Genomic DNA, 23,188 nt, shown 5'->3' on the forward strand with positions numbered 1-23,188 from the left:
CCTGTATATGTGACCCTGTCTCCATGGTACACACTCTTCCTGTATATGTGACCCTGTCTCCATGGTACACACCCTTCCTATATATGTGACCCTGTCTCCATGGTACACACTCTTCCTGTATATGTGACCCTGTCTCCATGGTACACACTCTTCCTGTATATGTGACCCTGTCTCCATGGTACACACCCTTCCTATATATGTGACCCTGTCTCCATGGTACACACTCTTCCTGTATATGTGACCCTGTCTCCATGGTACACACCCTTCCTATATATGTGACCCTGTCTCCATGGTACACACTCTTCCTGTATATGTGACCCTGTCTCCTTGGTGCACACACTTCCTGTATATGTGACCCTGTCTCCATGGTACACACTCTTCCTGTATATGTGACCCTGTCTCCATGGTACACATTATTCCTGTATATGTGACCCTGTCTCCATGGTACACATTCTTCCTGTATATGTGACCCTGTCTGCATGGTACACACTCTTCCTGTATATGTGACCCTGTCTCCATGGTACACACTCTTCCTGTATATGTGACCCTGTCTCCATGGTACACATTCTTCCTGTATATGTGACCCTGTCTCCATGGTACACATTCTTCCTGTATATGTGACCCTGTCTCCATGGTACACACTCTTCCTGTATATGTGACCCTGTCTCCATGGTACACACCCTTCCTATATATGTGACCCTGTCTCCATGGTACACACTCTTCCTGTATATGTGACCCTGTCTCCATGGTACACACCCTTCCTATATATGTGACCCTGTCTCCATGGTACACACTCTTCCTGTATATGTGACCCTGTCTCCTTGGTGCACACACTTCCTGTATATGTGACCCTGTCTCCATGGTACACACTCTTCCTGTATATGTGACCCTGTCTCCATGGTACACATTATTCCTGTATATGTGACCCTGTCTCCATGGTACACATTCTTCCTGTATATGTGACCCTGTCTCCATGGTACACACTCTTCCTGTATATGTGACCCTGTCTCCATGGTACACACACTTCCTGTATATGTGACCCTGTCTCCATGATACACACTCTTCCTGTATATGTGACCCTGTCTCCATGGTACACACACTTCCTGTATATGTGACATTAAGGCTCTATGGAGGGGTGGGAGCTGGGCTTCTATCTGGTTCTGTAAGTTCCTCTTGCTGAGTCTAACTGGCTTTCTTTCTACAGGAGAATATTAAATTGGTGTTTGAACACTTCATGCAGCTTGAGCATCCCAACATTGTAAAATTTCACAAATATCGGATAGACAGCAGAGAGACCCCCGCCAGAAAGACATCTGCTGGAGAGACCCACGCCAGAGAGACTGCTGCTGGAGAGTCCACCACCAAAAGGTCTCCCGCCGGAGAGACCCATACCAGGGTGAGTAAGGTTTGGGCAGAAATCCCATGTCCACTGTCAGGAATGATATTTAGCATTATATATCAGTGCAGTGGTGGAAGACAAGGCAGGTGTAAGGACATAGAGACAATGATCAGGAATTGGGCACAATGATTCGGAGAATCTAGAACAAGGGGGCAGTTTCAAAATAAGGGGATGCCCATTTAAGACGGAGATGAGGAGGAATTTCTTCTCAGAGGGTGGTTAATGTTTGGAATTCTCTTCCCCAGAGAGCAGTAAAGGCTGGGTCATTGAATATATTCAAGGCTGAGATAGACAGATTTCTGATTGATGAGGCAGTTTAGGGTTATGGGGGCTGACAGGAAAGTGGAGTTAAGGCCACAATCAGATCATCCGTCATCTTATTGAATGGCAGAGCATGCTCGATGGGCCGAATGGCCTGTTCCTGTTCCTATTTCCTTTGTTCTTATGAAATGGGCACAATGTTGGGAAGTGTAGAATAATGATTGGGAATAGGCATAAATAATTGGGAATGGGGAATAATGATTGGGGATGGGAAGCGATGGGCTAGCTTTTAAAAGCTTGCCGCCGATCTCAATGGCGAGCTTGGAATTTACGCCCAAGAGCCTCTGCAATCTCTCAGATGCCTGCTCACCCTCAATCACATTGGGGGAGGGTGGGTGCGGGGGTCTGTCCATCCCCAACAATGGCGTCAGCTGCCTGTGTGTGGGCACTGGTGCCTGTTTTAAAGGGCAGTCATCCCTGCTGGCACATTTAAATTTTTAAAGAAGTAACCCCCCCAAAATTAAATAACTAAATTTATAACGGCCCTTTCCCACCCCCCCATAACAATTACAGGAACTATTTGCCCTTTGCCCCCAAAACACTTAAATTTTACATCTGACCTTTTCCCCCCACCAAACTGCACAAAGTTTCAAGGTCAACCCTTCCCACCATGCCCCTCACCCATGACGATAATTTGATCCCGACCCCCCCACCCCACACCCAGCACTGGTAAACCTACCTGCTCCCCGCTCCTAACCAGTGTGGCACCGCATTTCCCCGGCAGGGGATTTGAAGGCACAGAGTGCCAGCTGCCATGCCGAAGATGGTGGTGGCCCACATGGGTGAAGGTAAATCAATTTAAATGTATTCATTTTATTGATTTGATTATTTTAATTGAGGTCCTGTTGCCCCGGGGTGGGCATGGGGGTCGTGGGGGGGGGGGGGGTGCGTGCGGGGGGGGCATGCGGGGGTGCGTGGGGTGGGGTGTGGGAATGGGGGACGTGGGTGGTGCCACTGAGCCTTGCCACTGCCGGGAGATCCCGGCGTCGAGGTCCATGGTGGGCCTCATCTGGAGCCATCGTCAGACCCCCTCCACCGCCATGGAACCCGACGCCTGGAGGAGAAAAAGTCCAGCCCAATGATTGGGAATAGAGCATAGAGATATAGGAATGGGAATAATGATCGGGAATGGGAATAATGATCGGGAATGGAGCAGAGTGATCAGGAATGGGGAACAATATTCAAAAAGGAGGAGAGGGGTGAACCCGAGCGACAAGCCAGTTAGCCTGATGGTAGTGGTGGGGAAAATTTTAGCCCAGGATCAAATAAATTATCATTTGAAAAAATATGGAGTAATAAATAAAAGCCATGGATTTGTTAAAGACAAATCATCTTTGATGAAGTAACAGAGAGGGTTAATGAGGGTAGTGTAGTTAATAAAAAAAGACAGAGGCGCAAGGGGAGAGCCAACTGTGTAACAGCCCCGACAAACAAATTTCTCTGCAGCACCTGTGGAAGAGCCTGTCACTCCAGAATTGGCCTTTATAGCCACTCCAGGCGCTGCTTCACAAACCACTGACCACCTCCAGGCGCGTCTCCATTGTCTCTCCAGATAAGGAGGCCCAAAAGAAAAGTTAATATTAGCACAATTAAAAACCATGGGATTAAAGGAGCACTCCACAGCTTGGATATAAAACCGACTCGGGCAGAAAGCAGACAGTCGTGGTGATGGTGGTTTTTTTTTTGGGCTGGAGGGGAGTATACAGTGATGTTCACTAACAGTTGGTATTAAGATAACTGCTCTTTTTGATTTTGTTACGACCAGGTGAGAATGGTGTCTAGGGGTCTGTTACTATCTTCACCTGGTCTTACTGTAACAGGGATTAATTTGAAACACACTGTGTTTTGAGCCCCACCTTTGTGAATCCTTGTTCACAACTTTCCAATTATAAAACAAAGAAATGAGCACAAACAGGCTTTCTTTAGTTTAAATAAGAAAAGAGAAATGTATTAAACTTATTTAAACTCTAATACAGTTCCACTTACGGATGTACAATGCACCCACGCTAGCAAGCCCACGCTAGCATGCCCACGCTAGCATGCCCACGCTAGCAAGCCCACGCTAGCATGCCCACGCTAGCATGCCCACGCTAGCATGCCCACGCTAGCAAGCCCACGCTAGCATGCCCACGCTAGCAAGCCCACGCTAGCAAGCCCACGCTAGCATGCCCACGCTAGCATGCCCACGCTAGCAAGCCCACACTAGCATGCCCACGCGACATACACATGTGGATAGGGACAGAAAAGAGAAGAAAAAAATCAAGTGGAATGGCCGGCACAGTGGCGCAGTGGTTAGCACCGCAGCCTCACAGCTCCAGCGACCCGGGTTCAATTCTGGGTACTGCCTGTGCGGAGTTTGCAAGTTCTCCCTGTGTCTGCGTGGGTTTTCACCGGGTGCTCCGGTTTCCTCCCACAGCCAAAGACTTGCAGGTGATAGGTAAATTGGCCGTTGTAAATTTCCCCTAGTGTAGGGAGGTGATAGGGAATATGGGATTACTGTCGGGTTCGTATAAATGGGTGGTTGTTGGTTGGCACAGACTCGGTGGGCCGAAGGGCCTGTTTCAGCGCTGTATCTCTAAATAAGTAAAATAAATAAATAAACAGTTTGTGGCAACATCTTGTTACTGTGCTTCGAGCTAACGATATAGTCCTGTTGTAGGTAATTCTTGCTGTTGCTCGTTGGGACCCTGTATTCTGGTTAAAACCTGTTCATGTGGGAGACTTTTCTCTCTTTGAGGTTCACGTGTTTTCACAAGATTCAGTTCCGTGGGAAAGAGATGGGAGCAGGCAGACAGGAGAAGGTTCTGCTTCAGTTCCAGGAGCATAGCCCTCTAATTTCAAACACTGTTTTCTTCAATTTAAAACTCTCAGTTCAAACCTCTGCAATCGCCAGTTAGTCATGTGACTAAAACTGGTCTGACTACTACTTCTGTGTATTGGGAAAGCAACAACTGGGTCTCCATTCTTCCAACACTGTCTGTTACTATGCAAATGTCTTTCTAGTCAGGGGTTTGCAATTTTTCTGAGTTTTAATGTTCATGTGGCGAAATAGTGTGTGCCTCAGCCTTGGCAGGTGGGGGGTTTGCCTGACATCTCCACATGCAGCGGAATGAAATGCGATTTGAAAAACAAGGGTGCATTTCATTACAGAGTTTGAGAGAAATATAAGATACAGGAAGAAAAACCATGCATTTCTCTCATTCATTTCCATTCATTCACCAATCTTAAAGCTCATTAAAAATGGTATTTTCTGGGTGCCAGGGCTGTTTTTAATTTCCCCCTTTTTTCAGGAGAGTTGGTAGTGGGCGGGTCTATCCTGAACTTTCTCAGTCATGCAAAGACTTTTGACTTCAGGGATGGGTGGTTCCCTTTTCCTCTGATTGTGGTGGAGGAGTCTTTGTTACTCTCCCCTTTGTTCTCTGGAACACTCCTACCTGCAGCTATTGGTGCAGACTTATCTGCACTCTCCTGTGACACTTCGACTAGGTGAGGCATCACCTGCATGGTTTCTGCACCCCCTAGAGGTCTCTCTTTGTCTCAGCAGGTTCCTGTAAATGCTGTTAGCAACTCTGGTGGGGTACTTCTAGAGTCTGCATTGACATAGGAGGATGTGGGGTCTAGCTGTTTACATTTATCGCGGCTGGTTGACCGGACAGTAGGGGTTTTCATCCAGGTTTTTTCCCAGACTTCCTTTAACCTGTCCTTTTGGTCACTTTTTCCCCTTCTCTTTCGAAACTTTTGTCAGCTGTGTGTCTGTCTGTCCCCTTTTGTTCTCGCCGGGGGTCCCTTACAGTTCACCAGCCCTCTGCTGGAGGGTCCTCCTAACACTGGTACAGGACTTGAGGGGTGCAGATTTCCCTGTAGGTTGGGGTTTCCCCTCAACCTGGCACATGTGGCAACTCCTGCAGTACTCCACCACATCTTTGTGGAGTTTTGGCCAGTCAAACTGCTGTCTTATGCGGGCTCTGGTCTTTCGTATATCGGCATGTACAGCCACTGTAGTCTCCTGGGCCCTTCTTAATATTTCTCTCCGGTACCTCTGTGGCACCACTAACTGGTGAATTACTGTCCACTCCTTGCTGTCAGGTCTGTGAGGAGAACTCCATTTCCTCATCAGTACCTCATTCTTTAAATAGTAGTAATCAGGGACTCCCTCTGATTCACTTTCAGACTGGGCAGCCTGTGCTAACTCTCACAATACTGGGTCAGCTCACTGAGCCTCAGCTAGGGAAACTCCATTTAATTAATTCCCTGGGTTTCCTAACTTTCCGAAGAAAGTCTCAGACAGTCAGACCTCATGGTCATCTGCCTGCAGTGCCAATGCAGTCTCCTCTGGGGAAGCTGGTTTGATCATGGCCTGATCCACTACACATTCAGGGACTCTACAGGGGACCGTCTCCTGGCACTGCCCTGTCTCTCTGACCATCTGCGGTCTTTCTTTCACTACACTGGGGGGGGGGGGGGTGGTGGTGGGGGAGGTGCTACCACCTTCACCGCCGCCAGATCATTACCTAGGAGCAGGTCAACTCCGTCCACAGGCAAACTAGGGACAATCCCTACAGTCACCAGTCCCGAAACTAGATTGCACTCCAGGTGCACCCGGTGTACAGGTACAGGTATACACTGCCCTCCAATACCATTCACCACCATTCTGGTGTTCACTGCACTCTCTGCGGGAAAGGTCAGGCCTTTTTCCAGTAAAAGGGATCTAGTGGCCCCTGTGTCCCTTTTTACTATGGGCTTGCTTGCCCCACTTGAGGGATATGGGGTTACTTTCCCTTCAGAAACAAAACCCTGATAACCTTCAGGAATCCTATTAACTTTTCCTGTACTGGCCGTAGTAAGCTTCCTGGGTTGCACACTTACTGCAGTTAAAGCCACAGCTTGTTCTGCTATGTTTTCCATCAGGGCCTCGTCTTCACTGAGCGGGTGTGCCCTGATTTACCCTACTGATTTCCCCTTTAATATCCAGCAGTCAGTGAGTGTATCTGCAGGGTATCCTGTAGGTGGTACACACTTCCTGCATGCTGTACTGATGGAGGAGTGACAGGGCACTGAGTCTAGTAGCAGGAGTGCTGATCAACTCCAAAACATGTATTTATATAGTGCCCTTAACATAGTAACATTCCTGACAGTGCTTCACAGGAGCAATTATCAAACAAAGTTTAAAATCGAGCTGCATAAGGAAATATTCGGGCAGGTGACCAAAAGCACAATCAAAGAGGTAGGTTTTAAGGAGTGTCTTAAAAAGGGAAAGTGAGGTGGAGGGGTTTAGGGAGGGAATTCCAGAGCTTGGGGCCCAGGCAGCTGAATGCACGGCCACCGATGGTGGAGCCATTAAAATCAGTGATGCTCAAGAGGCCAGAATTAAAGGAGCAGAGAGATCTCGGAGGGTTGTGAGGCTGGAGGAGATTACAGAGATAGGGAGGGGCGAGGACGTGGAGGGATATGAAAATGAGGATGACAAAACTGCTTTGTGTCGAGCTTCTTGAGTGTTGTTGGAGCTGCACCCATCCAGGCAAGTGGAGAGTATTCCATCACACTCCTGACTTGTCCCTTGTAGATGGTGGACAGGCTTTGGGGAGTCAGGAGGTGAGTTACTCGCCACAGGATTCCTAGCCTCTGACCTGCTCCTATCGACACAGAGTTAATCTGGCTGGTTGTTTTCAGCTTCTGATTAACAGTGAGTGCCAGGATATTGATGGTGTGTGATTTGGTGAAGCTGATGCCATTGATAGATGCTGGAGGTACCTGGTTTTCCTTGTTGGAGATGGTGATTACCTGGCACTAATGTTACCTGCCACCCCTGCCCATATCTGCATGTTGTCCTGCTGCATCTGAACACGGACTGCTTCAGTATCTGAGGAGTCGCGAATGGTGCTGAACATTGTCCCATCATCAGCGAACATCCCCACTTCTGACCTTCTGATGGAGGGACGGTCATTGATGAAGCAGCTGAAGATGGTTGGGCCCAGGACACTACCCTGAGGAGCTCCTGCAGTGATGTCCTGGATGTGGCAGGACTGCAGGGCTTTGATCTGATTCATTGGCTGTGGGACTGGTTCCATCCCTCACATACAGTGATTGGTTTGATGAAGTCCGGGGAGCAGGATTTAGATGAAGTAGTATACGGGGGCAAGGATGGGTCCTAGAATCAGAGAAAAATTACAGCACAGAAGGAGGCCATTCAGCCTGTCGTGTCTATGCCGGCCAAAAAAAAACTAGCCGCCCAATCTAATCCCACTTTCCAGTACCTGTGCCGTAGCCTTGCAGGGTTTACAGCACTTCAGGTGCATGTCCAGGTACTTTTTAAAAGAATTGAGGGTTTCTGCCTCCACCACCGATCCGGGCAGTGAATTCCAGACACCCACCACCCTCTGGGTGAAAATGTTTTTCTTCATGTCCCCTGTAATCCTTCTAGTCCTCAGTGATGGTGCAGGATTTGGACGAGGAGTCAATGCTGGAGATAGTGTGACTTCTATCAGATCAGATCAGATCAGAGTCAAAGCAAGTGCAGGCTGGCTAGTGATGCAGAGGTGTTGGAAGAGGATGGTGTGGTCAACTGTGTTAATGGCTGCAGAGAACTCAGCAGAAAGAGAGTATGATGAATTGATGAATTGAGATGGAGATTGAAATCACTGAGGACGAGAAAGCACTCAGTGCAGAAGCTGAGGAAGGAAATCAGTAAGGATATCTCAGTCAGAACCTCAGCATAGTTCCAGGGTGGGTGATAGGATTTTGAAGAAGAGGTGGGAGGGGTGGAACAAGATGAGATGTTCAAAGGAGGAGAAAGTGCCAGAGGAGTAGGGGGTCAGTCCAAGGTGAGCCACACCACCACTGACATTCTGGGCAGGGCAAGTAGTGGAAGGTATAGGCAGGTAGGGAGGCTTCAGTTTGGGGGAGGGTGTTATCACACAAAGAACAAAGAACAGTACAGCACAGGAACAGGCCATTCGGCCCTCCAAGCCTGCACCTCAGCCTGGTTTCCATTCAGGCCATGATGTCGATGCAATCGTCCACAATAAGTTCATGGATGACAAGGGCCTTGTTCACAAGTGGACAGAAATTCTGGAGGGAGATGCAGGATGGGTGGTGAGAGCTGATCCACTGGCAGATTCCACAGGGTCAGCACTGGGAGGGGCAAGTGGATGGGAAGGTTCTCAGGAAGATTTGCCTCCAGTGGATGTGCTGGGCAGGAAGGCCAGTGGGGGTTGAGGGTGGGACAGATAGGGCTGCTGCTCATAAAGAGGGAACAATAAGTGCCTTGAGGGGCAGAGAGAGAATGGTGAGGGAGACAAGGGGGGGGAAGCAGTAGGATTATACAAAGGGGAACCTCTGTTCTTGCTCCATACAGTCCTGTGTTTGTATCCGCCTCCGATAATCACTGCTATTGGTCTTCCCCACAGGTTATTTTTATCACTGAATACATGTCATCTGGGAGTTTGAAACAGTTCCTGAAAAAAACAAAGAAAAATCATAAAACCATGCATGAGAAGGTGAGACAGCACAAGATATTAGAGAGGGCACAATCACCAGTTGTATTAAAGCAAGTACACAAATCAATTCAGCTGACAGGTGTGCATTGATCTGTCTCTCTCCCTGTCTCTTTGTTTCTCTCTGTCTCTGTCTCGCCTTCCCTCTTTATCTGCCTCTGTCTGTCTCTCTCTCTCTGTCTGTCTGCCTCTGTCTGTCTGTCTCTTTGTCTGTCTCTGTCATTCTCTCTGTTGTCTCTTTCTGTCTCTGCCTCTCTATCTCTTTCTGTCTGTCTGTGTGTGTCTCTCTCTCTCTCTATCTGTATCTCTCTCTCTTTGTCTGCCTCTGTCTGTCTGTCTGTCTGTCTCTCTCTTTGTCTCTCTCTCTCTCTGTCTAACTCTGTTCTTTCTCCCACAGGCCTGGAGACGGTGGTGTACACAGATCCTCTCTGCCCTCAGGTCAGTCATTTATGTTGTTGCATTTTATTCCATCTCCCCCGTCTCCCAGACATCAAACAGCAGCCCTCTTATCAGTGTGGGCTTTTTTAAAATTCAGTCATGGGATGTAGGCATCATTCCCCTCCCCTCCCCTCCCCTCCCCTCCCCTCCCCTCCCCTCCCCTCCCCTCCCCTCCCCTCCCCTCCCCTCCCCTCCCCTCCCCTCCCCTCCCCTCCCCTCCCCTCCCCTCCCCTAATTGTACATTATGGGTGGCGCAGTGGTTAGCACCACAGCCTCACAGCTCCAGGGACCCGGGTTCGATTCTGAGTACTGCCTGTGCGGAGTAAATAAATAAAATAAATAAATTAATTAGGTGTTTATTTATTTATTTAGAGATACAGCACTGAAACAGGCCCTTCGACCCACCGAGTCTGTGCTGACCAACAACCACCCATTTTATACTCATCTTCATCTTTGGCCTCCTTGTCTCGAGAGACAATGGATAAGCGCCTGGAGTTGGTCAGTGGTTTGTGGAGCAGTGCCTGGAGTGGCTATAAAGACCAATTCTAGAGTGACAGGCTCTTCCACAGGTGCTGCAGAGAAATTTGTTTGTCAGGGTTGTTACACAGTTGGCTCTCCCCTTGCGCTTCTGTCTTTTTTCCTGCCAACTGCTAAGTCTCTTCGACTCGCCACACTTTAGCCCCGCCTTTATGGCTGCCCACCAGCTCTGGCAAACGCTGGCAACTGACTCCCGTTTGCAGACGTCTTTAAAGCGGAGACATGGACGGCCGGTGGGTCTGATACCAGTGGTGAGCTCGCTGTACAATGTGTCCTTGGGGATCCTGCCATCTTCCATGCGGCTCACATGGCCAAGCCATCTCAAGCGCCGCTGACTCAGTAGTGTGTATATGCTGGGGATGTTGGCCACCTCGAGGACATCTGTGTTGGAGATACGGTCCTGCCACCTGATGCCAAGGATTCTCCTGAGGCAGCGAAGATGGAATGAATTGAGACGTCGCTCTTGGCTGACATGCGTTGTCCAGGCCTCGCTGCCATAGAGCAAGGTACTGAGGACACAGGCTTGATACACTCGGACTTTTGTGTTCCGTGTCAGTGCGCCATTTTCCCACACTCTTTTGGCCAGTCTGGACATAGCAGTACTAATCCTACATTAATCCCATATTCTCTACCACATCCCCACCATTCTCCTATCACCTACCTACATTAGGGGCAATTTATCATGGCCAATTTACCTATCAACCTGCAAGTCTTTGGCATGTGGGAGGAAACCAGAGCACCCGGAGAAAACCCACGCAGACACAGGGAGAACTTGCAAACTCCGCACACAGGCAGTACCCAGAATTGAACCCAGGTTGCTGGAGCTGTGAGGCTGTGGTGCTAACCACTGCACCACTGTTAATTGGGTGTTGCCTGTGCTCAGATAATTCTGAATTCCTTAGATTCAAGAATGGTCCTGTCAGATTGGAAGTTGGCAAATGTTACGCCTCTTTTCAAGAAAGGAGGGAGAGAGAAAACAGGAACTACATGCCAGTTAGCCTAACATCAGTTGTTGGGAAGATGCTGGAAAATGTTATTAAAGAAATCCTAACATTGCACTTGGAAAAGCAGAGTTTGATTAGAACAGATCAGCATGGTTTTACTAAAGGGAGATCCTGTTTACAAATTTATTAGAGTTTTTTGAGGATGTAACTAGTAGGGTAGATAAAGGGGAACCAGTAGATGTAGTATACCTAGATTTTCAAAAGGCTTTCGATAAAGTGCCACATAAAAGATTAATAAGTAAGATAAGGGCTCATGGTGTTGGGGGTAACATATTAGTGTGGATAGAGGATTGGTTAACAGACAGACAGGAAGCAGAGAGTGGGCATAAATGGGGCATTTTCAAGTTGGTAGGCAGTGAATAGTGGGGTGTCGCAAGGATCAGTGCTGAGGCCTCAGCTATTTACACTCAATGTTAATGAGTTAGATGAAGACACAGAGAGTAATGTATCTAAGTTTGCTGATGAAGCTTAGTGGAAAGGTAAGCTGTGGGGAGGACACAGAGAGGCTGCAAAGAGATATAGATAGGTTAAGTGAGTGGTGAACAAGATGGCAGATGGAATATAATGTAGGGAAGTGTGAAGTTGTTCACTTTGGTTGTAAAAATAGAAAAGCAGAATATTTTTTAAAAGGTGTGAAACTGATAAGTGTTGATGTTCAGAGAGGCTTGTGGGTACAGCAGGCTATTAGGAAGGAAAATGGCATGTTGGCCTTTATTGCAAGGGGGGTTGGAGTACAGGAATAAAGAAGTCTTACTAAAATTGTACAGGGCTTTGGTGAGACCACACCTGGAATACTGTGAGCAGTTTTGGTCTCCATATTTGAGAAAGGATATACTTGAAATGGAGACAGTGCAGTGAAGATTTACTAAATTGGTCTCTGGGATGTGGGGATTGGCCTATGATGAGAGGCTGAGTAAATTGGGCCGATATTCTCTGGAGTTTAGAAGAATGAGAGGTGATCTAATTGAGACATAGAAGATTCTGAAAGGGCTTGATAGGGTTGAAGCTGAGAGATTGTTCCCACTGGTCGGGGAATCTAGAACACGGAGACACAGTCTCAGGATAAGGGGCCGATCATTCAGGACTGAGATGAGGAGAAATTACTTCACTCAAAGTGTTGTGAATCTTTGGAATTCTCTACCCCAGAGGGTTGTGGATGCTCCATCATTGAATACATTTAAGGCTAGACAGATATTTGGTCTCGCAGGGAATCAAAGGATATGGGGAGTGGGCAGGAAAGTGGAATTGAAGCCCAAGATCAGCCAGGATCGTATGTAATGTGTGTCTCTGTGAATAAAAGTTTGTAAGTGGATAAAGACTTGGCTCCAGTTCCATCTTTCACCACTGTTACGTATTTGCCAATTTGCTGGATATTTTAGATATCTGATTTATCTCAGAGCAATACAGAGATGACACTAGTTCTAAATCAACAGCAGGTTTATTTACAGTACTTGAAAATATCTCAGCACTTACACGATTTCTACACATGGTCTCTATCAGAATTCAGGTCTCTTTATCCGGAACCTTCTGCCTATAATTTCAGTTCCTTAGCTCTTAAGCTTCACCCTCAGTCTTAAGCAATTAAGCTGAAACAGGCACAATGTGTGTACAAGTTCTTTCTGTCTGCAAAGAATAGGGCCCTGTTGACTTCTGCTGTTTGCAATGAGCAAGGAACAGCCCCTTGCAAAACTCAAAACAATGTCCAACATTAGATGTAATTCTGTGATTGGACAAGATTCACTAAATAATCCTCAGTGTGCTAAGGACAACCAATTTAAGATTGTCAGTAGGGCTCGCAGTGTGGCGCATTTGCCCCTACTGGAAGCTACATATATTAATACGCAGACAGAAAGAACATGTACACACATTGAGCCTATTTCATCTCAACAAAATGACAGCCATTTGCTGGTTCATTCCTCAGGCAATGCCTTGACCAATCAGAGTCAAGCTGTCTGGTTTAAATTTCAAACAAAGCTTGGCAGTTAACTGTCAGTCACCATAAACTGGTGCATTCTCCAATCAATCAGCACTCTCTTCTCATAAAGTATAAATTTGTTGCTTCCCCTTCATTGGTTATTCTTGCAAATTGTCCTGATGAGTGCAAGATGAAAAGCTTCAACAAAATGTCTGTTTTCAGCAGTACACAAGTTCTGTAGCACCAAATTGATTAATAATAATAATGGGAGAATTTGAGAAGTTAATAGATGCTTTAGACTTAATTCAAAGTATCACTATGTGGTGAATTGCCCAAAAGTGATTGGCCTCCAATAAACATAACCAACTTCCTTTGTGCTAAGTATGACCCAACCAGTGGCATGTTTTCCTCTTGATTCCCATTGACTATTTGCTAAGGCTCCTTGATGCCATACTCGGTCAAATGCTGCCTTGATATCAAGGGCAGTCACTCTCACCTCACCTCGAGTTCAGCTCTTTTGTCCATGTTTGAACCAAGGCTGTAATGAGGGCAGGAGCTGAGTGGCCCTGGCGGAACCCAAACTGAGCGTCACTGAGCAGGTTATTGCTAAGCAAGTGCTGCTTGATGGCACTGTTGATGACACCTTCCATCACTTTACTGATGATTGAGAGTAGGCTGATGGGGCGGTAATTGGCCGGGTTGGACTTGTCCTGCCTTTTGTGTACAGGACATACCTGGGCAATCTTCCACATTGCAGGGTAGATGCCAGTGTTGTAGCTGTACTGGAACAGCTTGGCTAGGGGCGCGGCAAGTTCTGGAGCACAGGTCTTCAGTGCTATTGCCAGAATGTTGTCAGGACCCATAGCCTTTGCAGTATCCAGTGCCTTGTGCTGTTTCTTAATATCACCTGGAGTGAATCAGATTGGCTGAAATCTGGCATCTGTGAAGCTGGGGACCTCGGGAGGAGGCCGAGATGGATCATCCACTCAGCACTTCTGGCTGAAGATTGTTGCAAATGCTTCAGCCTTATCTTTTACACTGATGTGCTGGGCTCCCCCATCATTGAGGATGGGAATATTTGTGGAGCCACCTCCTGCAGTTAGTTGTTTAATTGTCCACCACCATTCACAGCTGGATGTGACAGGACTGCAGAGCTTAGATCTGATCCGTTGGTTGTGGGATCGCTTAGCTCTGTCTATCGCATGCTGCTTATGCAGTTTGGCACGCAGATAGTCCTGTGTTGTAGCTTCACCAGGTTGACACCTCATTTTGAGATATGCCTGGTGCTGCTCCTGACATGCCCTCCTGCAGTCTTCATTGAACCAGGGTTGATCCCCCAGCTTGATGGTAATGGTAAAGTGGGGGATATACTAGGTCAAGAGGTTACAGATTGTGGTTGAGGAAAATTCTGCTGCTGCTGATGGCCCACAGCGCCTCATGGATGCCCAGTTTTGCATTGCGAGATCTGTTCAAAATCTATCCTATTCAGCACGGTGATAGTGCCACACAACACGATGGATGGTATTCTCAATGTGAAGGCGGGACCTCGTTTCCACAAGGACTGTGCGGTGGTCACTCCTACCAATACTGTCATGGACAGATGCATCTGCAACAGCGTAATTGGTGAGGTTTCTCACTTTTGTTGGTTCCCTCACCACCTGCCACAGACCCAGTCTAATAGCCATGTCCTTTAGGACTCAGCCAGCTTGGTCAGCAGTGATTCTATCGAGCCACTCTTGGTGATGGACATTGAAGTCCCCCACCCAGAGTACATTCTGCGCTTTTGCCACCCTCAGTGCTTCTTCCAATTGGTGTTCAACATGGAGGAGAACTGAGTCATCAGCTGAGGGAGGGCGGTAGGTGGTAATCAGCTGTAGGTTTCCTTGCCCATGTTTGACCTGATGCCATGAGACTTCATGGGTTCCAGAGTAGATGTAGAGGACTCCCAGGGCAACTCCCTCCCTACTGTATACCACCTCTGGTGGGTCTGTCCTGCCAGTGGGGCAGGACATACCCGGGGAGGGTGATAGAACATAGAACAGTACAGCACAGTACAGGCCCTTCGGCCCACGATGTTGTGCCGACCCTTTAACCTACTCTAAAATCAAACGACCTACATACCCTTCATTCTACTGTCATCTACTTTAAAGCTAAGGTAGATATCTTTTTGAACAATAAAGGAATTAAGGGATACGGTGGGAGCGCGGGTAAGTGGATCTGAGTCCACGAGAAGATCAGCCATGATCTTATTGAATGGCGGAGCAGGCTCGAGGGGCCGGACGGCCTACTCCTGCTCCTAGTTCTTATGATCTTATGATCCATGTACCTATCCAAGAGTCGCTTAAATGTCTCTAATGTATCTGCTTCTACTACCACCGCTGGCAGCGCATTCCGCACACCCACCACTCTCTGTGTAAAGAACCTACCTCTGACATCTCCCCGAAACCTTCCTCCAATCACCTTAAAATGATGCCCCCTGGTGATAGTCCTTTCTGCCCTAGGAAAAAGTCTCTGACTATCCACTCTATCTATGCCTCTCATCATCTTGTACCCCTCTATCAAGTCACCTCTCATCCTTCTTCGCTCCAATGAGAAAAGCCCTAGCCCGCACAACCTTTCTTCGTAAGACATGCCCTCCAGTCCAGGCAGCATCCTGGTAAATCTCCTCTGCACCCTCTCTAAAGCTTCCATATCCTTCCTATAATGAGGCGACCAGAACTGAACACAATATTCCAAGTGTGGTCTAACCAGGGCTTTATAGAGCTGCAGCATAACCTCGCGGCTCTTAAACTCAATCCCCCTGTTAATGAAAGCCAACACACCATACGCCTTCTTAACAACCCTATCAACTTGGGTGGCAACTTTGAGCGATCTATGGACATGGACCCCAAGATCCCTCTGTTCCTCCACACTACCAAGAATCCTGTCTTTAAGCCTGTATTCAAATTCGACCTTCCAAAATGAATCACTTCACACTTTTCCAGGTTGAACTCCATCTGCCACTTCTCAGCCCAGCTCTGCATCCTGTCAATGTCCCGTTGCAACCTACAACAGCCTTCCACACTATCCACAACTCCAGCAATCTTCGTGTCATCGGCAAACTTGCTAACCCAGCCTTCCACCTCCTCATCCAAGTCATTTATAAAAATCACAAAGAGCAGAGGTCCCAGAACAGATCCTTGTGGAACACCACTGGTCACCGAGCTCCAGGCTGAATACTTTCCATCTACTACCACCCTCTGTCTTCTATGGGCCAGCCAATTCTGTATCCAGACAGCCAACTTTCCCTGAATCCCATGCCTCCTTACTTTCAGAATGAGCCTACCATGGGGAACCTTATCAAACGCCTTGCTAAAATCCATATACACCACATCCACTGCTCTTCCTTCATCAGTGTGTTTTGTCACATCCTCAAAGAATTCAATAAGGCTTGTGAGGCATGACCTGCCCCTCACAAAGCCATACTGACTGTCTCTAATCAAACCATGCTTTTCCAAATAATCATAAATCCTGTCTCAGAATCCTCTCCAATAATTTTCCCACTACCGACGTAAGATTGACTGGTCTATAATTCCCAGGGTTATCCCTATTCCCTTTCTTGAACAAGGGAATAACATTTGCCACCCTCCAATCATCCGGTACGACTCCAGTGGACAGTGAGGACGCAAAGATCTTCGGCAAAGGCGCAGCAATCTCTTCCCTCGCTTCCCGTAATATCCTTGGGTATATCCCGTCTGGCCCCGGGGACTTATCTATCCTCATGTCTTTCAAAATTTCCAGCACATCCTCCCTCTTAACATCAACCTGTTCGAGTATATCAGCCTGTTCCACGCTGTCCTCACAAACGACCAGGTCCCTCTCACTAGTGAATACTGAAGCAAAGTATTCATTAAGGACCTCCCCTACCTCCTCCGACTCCAGGCACAAGTTCCCTCCACTATCCCTGATCGGCCCTACCCTCACTCTGGCCATCCTCTTGTTCCTCACATAAGTGTAGAACGCCTTGGGATTTTCCTTAATCCTACCCGCCAAGACTTTTTCATGTCCCCTTCTAGCTCTCCTAACTCCATTCTTCAGTTCCTTCCTGGCTACCTTGTAACCCTCTACAGCCCAGTCTGATCCTTGCTTCCTCAACCTTAAGTAAGCTTCCTTCTTCCTCTTGACTAGCTGTTCCACATCTCTTGTCATCCAAGGTTCCGTCACCCTACCATCCCTTCCCTGCCTCATCGGGATAAACCTCTCCAGCAGTCGCAGCAAGTGCTCCCTAAACAACCTCCACATTTCTGTCAAAGAACAAAGAACAGTACAGCACAGGAACAGGCCATTCGGCCCTCCAAGCCTGCGCCGATCTTGATGCCTGCCGAAACTAACACCTTCTGCACTTCCGGGGCCCATATCCCTCTATTCCCTTCCTATTCATATATTTGTCGTGCATTTCCCTGAGAACATCTGTTCCCAATTTAAGCTCCCCAGTTCCTGCCTAATAGCATTGTAATTCCACCTCCCCCAATTAAATATTTTCCCATCCCGTCTGCTCCTGTCCCTCTCCATGACTATAGTAAAGGTCAGGGAGTTGTGATCACTATCACCGAAATGCTCTCCCACCGAGAGATCTGCCACCTGGCCTGGTTCGTTGCCAAGCACCAAATCCAATATATCCTCCTCTCTGGTCGGCCTATTGACATATTGAGTCAGGAAACCTTCCTGGACACACCTGACAAAAACTGCTCCATCCAAACTATTTCCACTAAGGAGGTTCCAATCAATATTAGGGAAGTTGAAATAAAAACAAGAAATGCTGGAATCACTCAGCAGGTCTGGCAGCATCTGTGCAAAGAGAAGCAGAGTTAACATTTCGGGTCAGTGACCCTTCTTCGGAACTGACAAATATAAGAAAAGTCACAGAAAATAAGCAAGTGAGGCGGGGGTGGGGCAAGAGATAACAAAGGAGAAGGTGTAGATTGAACCAGGCCACATAGCTGACCAAAAGGTCATGGAGCAAAGGCAAACAAAACTTTAAGGGCATTTAAGTGGTCATTGGATAGACATATGGATGAAAATGGAATAGTGTAGGTCAGATGGTTTCACAGGTCGGCGCAACATCGAGGGCTGAAGGGCCTGTACTGCGCTGTAATGTTCTATGTTCTATGTTAATGGTGTGTTGAAAGACAAAGCATTAGTACAGATTAGGTGTAAATACACTGAATATTGAACAGCAGCAAGTGCAAACCTGAAAAAAACAGTGGGGAAGCAAACTGAACAAACTAAGATGAAATGAAATAAATGCAAAAAAAGATTGTAAAAAATGTAAAAAAAGAATGTAGAAAAAAGGAAGAAAAAATAACTAAAAATGAAAGTAAAATGGGGGGCTGTCATGCTCTGAAATTATTGAACTCAATGTTCAGTCCGGCAGGCTGTAGTGTGCCTAATCGGTCGATGAGATGCTGTTTCTCGAGCTTGCGTTGATGTTCACTGGAACACAGCAGCAATCCCAGGACAGAGATGTGAGCATGAGAGCAGGGGGGTGTGTTGAAATGGCAAGCATCGGAAGCTCAGGGTCCTGCTTGCGGACTGAGCGGAGATGTTCCGCAAAGCGGTCACCCACTCTGCGCTTGGTCTCCCCAGTGTAGAGGAGACCACACTGTGAGCAGCGAATACAGTATACTACATTGAAAGAAGTAGGGAAGTTGAAGTCACCCATGACAACAACACTGTTACTTCTGCACCTTTCCAAAATCTGCCTCCCAATCTGTTCCTCCGTGTCTCTGTTGCTATTGGGGGGTCTATAGAAAACTCCCAACAAAGTGACTGCTCCTTTCCTGTTTCTGACTTCCACCCATAATGACTCAGTAGACAAACCCTCCTCGGCGACCTCCCATTCTGCAGCTGTGATACTATCCCTGATTAGCAATGCCACTCCCCCACCTCTTTTACCTCCCTCCCTATTCCTTTTGAAACATCTAAACCCCGGAACATCCAACATCCATTCCTGCCCCTGTGATATCCATGTCTCCGTAATGGCCACAACATCGTAGCTCCAACTACTGATCCATGCTCTAAGTTCATCACCCTTATTCCTGACACTTCTTGCGTTAAAATAGACACACTTCAACCCATCATACTGGCTGCAACTTTGCCCTGTCAACTGTCTAACCTTCCTCACAGACTCTCTGCACTCTGTATCTGCCTGTTCAACAGCTACCCCATCCACTGATCCGTGACTCCGGTTCCCATCCCCCTGCCAAACTAGTTTAAACCCTCCCGAAGAGCTCTAGCAAACCTCCCGCCCAGGATATTGGTGCCCCTCCAGTTCAGATGCAACCCGTCCTTCTTGTACAGGTCCCACCTTCCCCAGAAGGTATCCCAATGATCCACATATCTGAAGCCCTCCCTCCTACACCAGTTCTGTAGCCACGTGTTCAGCTGCACTCGCTCTCTGTTTCTAGCCTCACTAGCACGTGGCACCGGTATCAATCCTGAGATTACTACTCTGTTCGTCCTGCCTTTTAGCTTCCAACCTAACTCCCTATATTCGCTTTTCAGGTCCACATCCCTTTTCCTCGCTATGTCATTGGTACTGATGTGTACCACGACTTCTGGCTGCTCCCCCTCCCCCTTAAGAATCCTGTAGACTCGATCCGAGACATCCCTGACCCTGGCACCCGGGAGGCAACATACCATCCGGGAGTCTCGTTCGTGACCACAGAATCTCCTGTCTGTTCCTCTAACCATTGAATCTCCTATCACTATCGCTCTCCCATTCTCCCCCCTTCCCTTCTGAGCCACAGAGCCAGGCTCAGTGCCAGAGACCTGGCCGCTGTGGCTTTCCCCTGGTAGGTCCCCGGCCCACCAACCGTATCCAAAACGCTATACTTATTATTAAGGGGAACGGCCACAGGGGATCCCTCCACTGACGATCACCCAGCTACCTTTATCCTGTAACTTAGGTGTCACTACTTCCCTATAACTGCTCTCCATCACCCCCTCAGCATCCTGAATGATCCGAAGTTCATCCAGCTCCAGCTCCAGTTCCCTAACGCGGTCTGTGAGGAGCTGGAGTTGGGTGCACTTCTCAGTGATGGCCGTGTCTGGGACATTGTCTGTAAGGTATGATTCCGTGAGTATGACTATGTCAGGCTGTTGCTTGACTAGTCTGTGGGACAGCTCTCCCAACTTTGGCACAAGCCCCCAGATGTTAGTAAGGAGGACTTTGCAGGGTCGACAGGGGTGGGTTTGCCATTCTCATTTCCGGTGCTTAGGTCGATGTCATAGAAACATAGAAAATAGGAGCAGGAGTAGGCCATTCGGCCCTTCGAGCCTGCTCCACCATTCATTATGCTCATGGCTGATCATCCAACTCAGGAACCTGTTCCCGCTTTCCCCCCATATTCTTTGATCCCTTTAGACCCAAGAGCTATATAGAACATAACAGCGCAGTACAGGCCCTTCAGCCCTCGATGTTGCGATTATCCTCAGTTACCAAACTTCCACTGTAGCACTGTAATGCAACCCAAGTCAGCACTCCAGTGCAAACAAAAAACCTTTCTGAACCTCGCACAGGTGAACATGCAGCAGGAAGGACGCCACACCAATGTTATTTAAAGGGGTCATCAGCTACTCACACGGCAGTTGCTAGATTCTTTCCTCTGGCTCTTGCTGCGATTTCTCATGTTTTTGTTGCTTTCTATAGTTGTTTAAAGTTGCAGATATTTACAGGGAGTGATGTGGCAGGTGCTGAAAGAGTTTTTGCTAACTTCAGGGATTCTGCACACACCAGTAGCTCCCAGACAGAGGTTCACTTGCAGGCATTCCCCTTGGAGTAGAGCAAGACTGTGAGAATGAGCAGAGAGCACACAGAGCAGGACAAACTGCTGGAAGAGGGAGGAGGTTGAGTGGGGAGAAGGGCTCCCAGTAGGAGGCCAAATCTGTCCAGGGTGTTCAGGGAGCAAATCTACCTGAAGCTCAGTGAGGAATAATGTGAAAGGTGTTTGTACTTCAGTATGAACATCTTCACTGAAATCTGCTGCAACTACAACTGCCGCCTCAGAGCAGTGCAAGGACCATGTTGCCAGTGACTGTGTAGGTGACCCCGACAATGTACTTTTATGTATCCGGGTGCTGGAGATATTTGCAATATCCTGCAGATTGCCACCCACTGAGGCTCTCTACTCAGTGAGAGCTCACTTCAGATCATTCCCTCTTGCCAGACAGAGTGAGCACATAGCTTCACTTGAATTACAGACTTCCTCAAGGTGCAAGATGCCAGAGACTACACACACATTGCACACCCTCAGTGTCCAGCTGGTGTGTGACCACAGGAAGTGAATCCTGCAGGTCAGTGCCCGGTATCCTGGCAGCAGTCATAATGTCTTCATTCTGTGGCAGTCCACTGTGCCAGCTGCATATCAGCCACTACGTCAAACCAAAGGGCGGCTGCTGGACGACCACTGATGGCATGGCTCATGACTCTCAAAGAGTCATCGAGTTATACAGCACAGAAACAGGCCCTTTGGCCCATCGTGTCTGTGCCGGCCATCAAGCACCTAACTATTCTAATCCCATTTTCCAGCACTTGGCCCGTAACCTTGTACGCTATGGTGTTTCACGTGCTCATCTAAATACTTCTTAAATATTGTGAGGGTTCCTGCTTCTACCACCTCTTCAGGCAGTGTGTTCCAGATTCCAACCACCCTCTGGGTGAAATAATTTTTCCTCAAATCCCCTCTAAACCTCTTGCCCCTTAGCTTAAATCTATGCCCCCTGGTTATTGACCCCTCCACTAAAGGAAAAAGTTACTTCCTACCTAACCTGTCAATGCCCCTCATAATTTTGTTTCCCTCAATCAGGTTCCCCCCTCAGCCTTCTCTGCTCTAAGGAAAACAACCCTAACCTTTTAGATTTTTTTTTTAGAACATTACAGCGCAGTACAGGCCCTTCGGCCCTCGATGTTGCGCCGACCTGTGAAACCATCTGACCTACACTATTCCATTTTCATCCATATGTCTATCCAATGTCCACTTAAATGCCCTTAAAGTTGGCGAATCTACTACTGTTGCAGGCAGGGCGTTCCACGCCCCTACTACTCTCTGAGTAAAGAAACTACCTCTGACATCTGTCCTATATCTATCACCCCTCAACTTAAAGCTATGTCCCCTCGTGTTTGCCATCACCATCCGAGGAAAAAGACGCTCACTATCCACCCTATCTAACCCTCTGATTATCTTATATGTCTCTATTAAGTCACCTCTCCTCCTCCTTCTCTCCAACGAAAACAACCCCAAGTCCCTCAGCCTTTCCTCGTAAGACCTTCCCTCCATACCAGGCAACATCCTAGTAAATCTCCTCTGCACCCTTTCCATAGCTTCCACATCCTTCCTATAATGCGGTGACCAGAACTGCACGCAATACTCCAGGTGCGGTCTCACCAGAGTTTTGTACAGCTGCATCATGACCTCGTGGCTCCGAAACTCGACCCCCCTACTAATAAAAGCTAACACACCATATGCCTTCTTAACAGCCCTATTAACCTGGTTAGCAACCTTCAGGGATTTATGCACCTGGACACCAAGATCTCTCTGCTCATCTACACTACCAAGAATCCTCCCATTAGCCCAGTACTCTGCATTCCTGTTACTCCTTCCAAAGTGAATCACCTCACACTTTTCCGCATTAAACTCCATTTGCCATCTCTCAGCCCAGCTCTGCAGCCTATCTATGTCTCTCTGTACCCGACAACATCCTTCGGCACTATCCACAACTCCACCGACCTTAGTGTCATCTGCAAATTTACTAACCCACCCTTCTACACCCTCTTCCAGGTCATTTATAAAAATGACAAACAGCAGTGGCCCCAAAACAGATCCTTGCGGTACACCACTAGTAACTAAACTCCAGGATGAACATTTGCCATCAACCACCACCCTCTGTCTTCTTTCAGTTAGCCAATTTCTGATCCAAAGCTCTAAATCACCTTCAACCCCATACTTCCGTATTTTCTGCAATAGCCTACCGTGGGGAACCTTATCAAACGCCTTACTGAAATCCATATACACCACATCCACTGCTTTACCCTCATCCACCT

At 47.8% G+C, this 23,188-nt stretch overlaps 1 protein-coding gene across 1 annotated transcript in view; it reads left to right on the forward strand.

Moving 5' to 3' along the window:
* LOC137380502 (nuclear receptor-binding protein-like) overlaps positions 1-23,188 on the forward strand; it is a 113,957-nt gene that overhangs the window by 68,965 nt on the left and 21,804 nt on the right. The window contains exons 3-5 of the mRNA XM_068052410.1: positions 1,205-1,396; positions 9,127-9,216; positions 9,611-9,651. Coding sequence (XP_067908511.1) covers positions 1,205-1,396; positions 9,127-9,216; positions 9,611-9,651 — 323 coding nt within the window. The remainder of the gene's footprint in view (positions 1-1,204; positions 1,397-9,126; positions 9,217-9,610; positions 9,652-23,188) is intronic.

This window comes from Heterodontus francisci, chromosome 2, assembly GCF_036365525.1.
Source record: "Heterodontus francisci isolate sHetFra1 chromosome 2, sHetFra1.hap1, whole genome shotgun sequence".
In the NCBI taxonomy this organism is placed as follows: Eukaryota; Metazoa; Chordata; class Chondrichthyes; order Heterodontiformes; family Heterodontidae; genus Heterodontus; species Heterodontus francisci.